A 6,912-nucleotide genomic window follows, 5' to 3' on the forward strand; every position below is an offset into this window, starting at 1 on the left:
GGCTACGTTCCAACTCTGGATATTTTATGCTTCTATTTTATCATAGCTATGACTGCTCAGGCATGAGATATGAGGACTGGTAAAAGCCTGTCAGGAGATGGAAGGCAGTCAGAATATGGGAGGTTTAGCTGAGAAGGAATATTCCTAATGAGGAAGAAATAAACCATGTGCAGAATATTTCATTTAGGACCTTTTGACAAAAAAACACTTTCTCTGTTGCAAAAAACCCCAAGATAATTGTCTTGGAGGAAGCAACATTTGGATGTAGCCCAAGATGCAATTTGCGACTGCCCTGGGACTGCACTGAAAGCTGGGGAGCAACACCAGGACAGGGCACAGAGAGGAGCCAGCAGGACGGGAATGGGGAGCTCCTGGTGACCTGGGCACTTTCTCCTTCATGTCCCTGACCTGGCAGGAGCCGCTTTAGGACATGGATCCCAAAGGAGCAAGAGGGACCAGGAAGCGCCGCTGATCTGCACAGAGCCCTTTGCCTGCTGCTGCCCCACAGGGAACAGGTCAGTGGAATGTTTGCCTTCCTCCCTACCCCACCTTCCTCTCCTGCAGCAGCTGCTCTGTTCCTCCCATCTTCCTCTCCCACCCCACCATTTCCACTATTTCCACTGCCCTCCTTCCCTGCACATCTCACTCCTCCCCACTGAATCCTTCCCACCTCAGGGAGCTGCTGAGGAGCCACACGGTCCATCCCTGGATTCTCCAAGCACTCATTGCCCATCCACTCTGACCACAGCCAGGGGCCACATCCCACTGCCTGCCCAGCGTCCATCCATGGAGGTGACCACCGTGTCCCCATCTCCTGCCTCACCCACTGAAGGAGATGATCTGTGTGAGACAGATGTCACCAGAGTGGCCATACACAGTGTGACACTGCTCATCTGCCTCTGTGGGCTGGCTGGGAACGGGGCTGTCATCGGCCTCCTCAGCCTGCAAAGCCATAACTCTGGCATCTTTGACTTGGCTGTCACTGATTTCCTCTTCCTTCTCTTCACAGTCCTCTCTGCCCTTCTCTTCCTCGTGGAGGATGTGTCCTGCTCTCATATTATGCCCCTGCTGTACCTGAGTTTCCTTTTCCGGATGTCAGTGGTCTCCTACTACTGGGGGCTGTTTCAGCTGATACGCAGTATCACTGTGCTTTATGTGCGCAACCTCTTCCAGCGCTGCTGCCCCTATGACCTTCCCGAGTGCATGTGGTTGGTGGTCGGAAGTGTCCAATCTTGTGCCTTCTTTGCTCTCTTTGCTGTCATTCCTGCAGTGACTTTCCTGTGCCCGTCACACGAGGAGAAGTACTGTCGTGCGCCTCTCATCTCCATATACACCCTCATCCTGCTCTTCTTTGTTGCACCCATGCTCGTTTCCAGCACAATGGATTCCCTTAAGGCCAAGTGGGACTCCCAGCAGCAGCAACACAAGAGGCGCGACACCGTTATCGTCATCACTGTGCTCCTCACTCTCCTCCTCAGCGTCTGCCATTTTATGCAGCAGCTCGGTTACATCGATGTGTCCTCACAGGTGGTTTTCCTGCTCACCTGCATCAACAGCAGCATCAAACCCTTCATCTACTTCTTGGCAGGGTGGTGCACAAGACCCTGCTCCATGGCGAGCTGCTGGAGGCTCTGTAGAGTGCGATCTCTCAGGGATTCCCTCCAGAGGGTCTTTGAGGAGCAGAAACAAAAAACTGACCACAGCGATGATGCCTCAGGGACACGGGGATGTGAGCCTGCTGATCCCTTCCACTGCTCTGCTGAAGGACCTCGGCCAGAGGCTGAGGGTTTCCTTGAGTCTTCTCATTAATAAATATCCATGGGATCACCTTCCCCATGGTGGTGTATTCATGCAGGAGAAGGGAGCAGGGGCATTGCCTTGGGTGATTTTTTGGGATGCTCTGCAGGGAGCACATTGCAGCATGGCTTTCCTCCTCCCTCCTGGATCCACATGGCTCCAAGCAGTGCAGCTGGGCTCAGTGCTGTTCCCCAGCTCTATTCCCCATGCAATGACCCTCATGGCCTCAGCCCCAGGGAATGAACTCCATCTCCTTTGGCTCAGCAGATGAGTTCCATGGTGTTTCCAGGGAGCTCTTTCCTGCAAAGAATGGGACACCTTCATCCCTGGGGACAAACCCAGCACAGCGTGGCAGTGATTTCCCAAATCCCTGCAGGGCTGGTGCCTCTGGATGGCAGGAGAGGGCTTGGGATCACAGGGAGCATCCTTCCCCTTCTGTCCAGCAGAGCCAGCCCTGCATTCCCAGCTGATGGGAAGGGACACCAGGTAGGGCTGTAGAGCTGGGGAGGGACAGCAACATTCCCTAATCCTTTCAGTGGGAATGTCTCACATTCTTGAATTCCACAATTAAATCCTTCTGAATATCAAAGTGCTGGATGAAAGGTGAACTCCACTGAAGCCTGGAACAGGTGGACAAAAAGAGCTTTAAACATGGAAATTCCCATCACCAGATGCTTGGACCATTTAATTGCACAGAAATTAGGGGGTTATGCTGCTCTTCTGCAGAATGGGGCCATCCATCCTCTGGTTCCCCAGCATCAATGTCTAAGGAAGCCCTTGAGCACCTCCATCCTGAACCTGGCCACCCTCAGGAGGAGCTGCACAGCCACTCTGCACAGCAGCTCCAGCCACAGTCCAGCCTCTCCTGATCTTTGTTTCCAGAGCGGTAATTCCTGGCCCAGAATTAGTGGAATAAATAACATCCAGGCTTCACTGCAGGGCCTGCTTTGGTAAAACACTGTCCAAAATGGTTCATTTCCTTCTTTTATCCCATTCTAAAGCCTCTGGCTGGTCTGGGAGCAGGGCAGGTCCCTGTCTCATACCAGAGCCCTTCCTAAGGCACATGCCTGCAATGGTTGGGATGATGTTGGCAGTGCCAAGAGCTCCTGATTCCTGCTGGGAGAGACCTGGGCAGCAGCCACATCTCTTGCTCAGGGGGAAGTTGTCCCTCCTTTTCCCACTGCCTTAAATCCAGGGGAAACCAACATGCCACTGCTTCTGGGAAGGGAAGTGAGAATGAAAGTCATGTGTGCAGTCAGGATTTGTAGACACACATGAGGTTAAACACCTAAGGAGCATTTGTTAACAGAGTTGGTAAAAATTAACAGAAGAGACTTTGACTTTTGATATGGTTTTTCTCTCCCTGACTCCCATCTCCTGTCCATTGGAAACAGAAAACTTTCCATGGTGGAACCCCTTGTTCAGGGAAAAACAACTCAGCCTGGGCGTCCCTCCCAAGGCAAGTGCAGAAGGTCCATTATCCTTCCATGAAGTTTTTCTGCTTCCCAACATGTTCCTTGTCTCCACTGTCACCCAGGCCACTCCCTACTCGAGCTTCCTTTCAAAAGAGCAAGACTTCAAAGCAAAAGTTTTCCTAGCTGTCCCTGCCCATGGAAGAAGGAGAGATGGAATGAGATGATCTCTACCGTTGGTTCCAACCTCTCCTGCGTGACTTTATGAGCTGAATTTTATCCCCATTCATCTGTTTCACCCAGAAATAGGTTTTGCACATTTCAGACTGGTTCTTGAGCAAAGAGGGGCAGAGCAGATGCAGCAGTTTGTTTCCAGAAGCTGCGCTCACTCCTCCCCATTCCTGCTCCCAGACCATGCTGTCTGCAGCACAGACATGCAACACAGAAATCTCCTTTGCTTTTAGGCTTTTTCAGCTGGCTGAGGCCGAGAAGTTCCCTGGACTGTGGCTTTCCTTTTGCTTGGAACTGTTCAAACCTGCTCTGGACTGAAAACCCAGAAGGGCACTGGGAGCTCACACCTGTGGCCCACTGGGGCCTGGGACGCGGCATTTTCCAGCACCAGAGGGACTGATAAGGGACTGAGTGAGCCAAACTACACTCCACAACAAGGACTGAATTTTGCCAACTCTTCAGAACAGCAAGAGATTTTATTGTTTCATATTGTTTTCATTTCTTATGCTGGTGAATATCTCCTTGTTAAATAAACAGTTTTTTAACTTTTCTCGAAGGAAATCTTTTCCTGAACCAGCTGGGGAAGGGGAGCTGCTTGAATTTGTTTTCTAGAGGGATCCCATTTCGAGGTTTCCTCCTAAATTTTCCATAAACCAGAGGACACAACCCAAACCATTCCATGAGAATTCCTCATGGCACCCACAACCGCCCCAGGCAGGTGTTCCCCTGCTGCACACAGCACCAGCCTGACAGAGCTCAAGGAGCATTTGGACAATGCTCTCAGGCACAGGCTGGGATTATTGGGATGTCCTGTGAAGGACCAGGAGCTCAACACCAAGACCTTTAGAGATCATTTCCAACACTGGATATTTTATTGTTCTATATTGTGATGACTCTCTTTCATGATTATTCCACCTGATGATGGTTCCACTGTGTTGTCCCTATGCCCTGGCTCTGGCACAAAAGCCTCAAAAGCCCTCTGCAAGGCAACACTACCAGAGGGGGTGAATTCCTTTGCACAGCTCCCAGCCAGGCAGTCAATCTGAGGGCGGGCACAGCTCTGGGCACAGGTGAGATGGAGAGAGGGGCTGGGGGCAAAGACAGAGAAGTCAAACGCCCTCAGCAAGAGCCAGTGCCCAAAATCAGCAGTGAGGAAGGGGAAGGAGATGACAGGAGCAGCAGGAGCAGGGCACAGAGCTTCCCTGGCAGCTGTTTCCATGAGCAGCACAGGAGCCTGGCCAGCAGGGCCAGAGCAGAACAGGGCAGGCTGAGCACTGAGAAGGGGCAGCTCAGCACCAAGGCCATGGGCACCAAAGGGCAGCAATGGAGGGTGGCAGTGAGCAGGAAGGAGAGCAGCCAGAGCAGGGCACACAGGAGCACCGGGAAGCACTGGGAGCAGGGGCAGGGCCAGCAGGACACGGGAGGACAAACAGAGCTGTGACAGCACTGAGGGCTGTCAGAGAGGAGACAGTGGCAGTGAAAGCCAAGAGGATGGGGACCTTCAGCCCAGCTGTCACACCCCACGAGCCCAGCTGGTGGCAGAAGCTCTCTGGGACAGAAAATATCCCCAGGGTGATGGTGATGGAGAGCAGGAAGGTGGAGCCAGCCATGGCCAGGCTGAACACACAGGGGGTGATGGGGTTCCTGTGGATGCAGAAGCTGAGGAGCCAGAGCACAGCCCCATTCCCACCATCCCACACAGCCACAGCAGCAGCAGCAGCAGCAGCAGCGGGACAGGCACTTTGCTCCACTGCCTGCTGTCACACTGCCTCCAGTTGTCGTGGCTCTCCTCATTCCAGCTCCCCTGGGATGCCTTCCCACCGGGCTGGCCCCAGCAGGCAGGGCTGGCTCCCTCCATGCCAGGGGACAAAGTGCTCATGGGGACACCTCTGCTGCTTCTCCTGTCCTCACACAGCTGCAGGGGTGACAAACAGACACACCAGAGCAACGCTGCTGTCCCCCAAACGTGGCTCTTCCCATCTTTTCCCACCCACAGCTTCCATGTGGAGCAGCACAGGGAGGGGTGAGGGACAGGACAGATGGCAAGGAGGATGTGGGAGCCTGGTCCTGTGTGCCTGGCACAAAAGCCAGGGAGATACCTCCTTCCTGGCTGTGGAAATGACAGAGCTGGAGCAGAAAAACAATTGGAGAAGGAGAGGATTGCCCATGGAGATATCAGAGAGCAAATGGCTTTGGGATCATTTTGTTTGCCCAATTATCCCATCATAAAAAAACCAAACAATATTTAAAGTAGTAACAATTTTAATTGAATAGTTAAAATAAAAAATATAAAATTGGATACAATATCATTTGATTAAAATAAGGGAGAATTTGGTTTCAATAATAGTGTATAAGCAAACGATAACCGCAGGGTACAGAGTGCAGGGTTCTGGGACTCTTGCCACATCACGTACAAGCTTGCCAAGTGAAAATTACCCTTTATATGCCATGTGTCAATACCATCTCCTCCCATTTTCGGTTTGTCATATCTCTATCTCTGCCCTCATTACCTCGCTTATCATGCACGCACCACCACTCGGTTTGGTGGTCGCACAAGTCTTTGGGGGTCATTTTGGATGAAGACCTCTCCTCTTCCTCTTTGTCCTTTAATTTACCTTTGGGTTACAGATGTGCATCAAGCCAATACAATGCAAGCCAAGACTAACGTATCACTGCATCTACATATCAAGGCAATAAATCCCCTATAATTAGCATTTTCTGGAACCTAACCAGGGTTTTGCTCATTTTTAGCAACTGTATCTTCATCTTCTTTCCTGTGGTCCTTGAGGACATCTGCTGGGAAGAGGGGGGAGGTGGGGGGGGGGGGTGGAGCCCCTCCTCTCCCTCTCTTCTTTGGCATTACAACTTTTAACTATTAACTATTTTATTATTCTCAAATATTAATTACTGTGTCAATATTGATTACTGTTTCAATTTTTATCAGCATGAATCGTACCTATTTATCACAAATCCCCCATTTCTCTTCTTGATCATTATGATTCGTGCTTTATTTAAAATGCTGTGCCCTGATATCTTTTATAGCTTTCAGAATTTTGCTTTTCTCATTGTCTCTTTCCTGCTTCAAACTTTTCCAGCGTTTCTATTACTGCTTCTAGTCTTTCACACTCTCTTTCAAGTTTAGCATTTCCTGGTCTATTTCAATCTTTTAAAATACTTGTTCTTTAACGGGGTCGATTTAGCTTTTAATACCATTATAGATCTCGGTTTTCCTATTTTGCTGATTCTGAATCTAGAGACATTGTTGCAATCTGCATCCCCTGAATCACTGAGTGAATTAGCCTAATAGAACACAAAATCATACAAGGCAGAAACAGAAGTCTCCGAATTGAGCATAACAACATGAACTCTAACTTTTTCCTCCAAACACCTCCAAAGTGGTTACCCTACCAATCTGCTTTCAAGATTGAATTCTACTTTTGTACTGGCACATGAGCTACTCTTTTAATTTCCT

General features: G+C 50.3%; 2 protein-coding genes across 2 annotated transcripts; one reads left to right on the forward strand and one right to left on the reverse strand.

The window, feature by feature from the left end:
- Positions 1–721: 721 nt before the first annotated feature.
- Positions 722–3,951, forward strand: LOC134419816 (mas-related G-protein coupled receptor member H-like). Its single transcript, XM_063159423.1, has one exon. It carries the CDS (start codon positions 787–789, stop codon positions 1,807–1,809), a length of 1,023 nt encoding a protein of 340 aa, XP_063015493.1. The 5' UTR covers positions 722–786; the 3' UTR covers positions 1,810–3,951.
- Positions 3,952–4,311: 360 nt separating this feature from the next.
- On the reverse strand, positions 4,312–5,298 carry LOC134419907 (mas-related G-protein coupled receptor member A1-like). Its single transcript, XM_063159508.1, is given in 4 exon segments — positions 4,312–4,611; positions 4,614–4,858; positions 4,861–5,130; positions 5,133–5,298. Coding segments are annotated over 4 exon segments (981 nt in total).
- Positions 5,299–6,912: the final 1,614 nt, after the last annotated feature.

This window comes from Melospiza melodia, chromosome 6 (genome assembly GCF_035770615.1).
Source record: "Melospiza melodia melodia isolate bMelMel2 chromosome 6, bMelMel2.pri, whole genome shotgun sequence".
NCBI lineage: Eukaryota > Metazoa > Chordata > Aves > Passeriformes > Passerellidae > Melospiza > Melospiza melodia.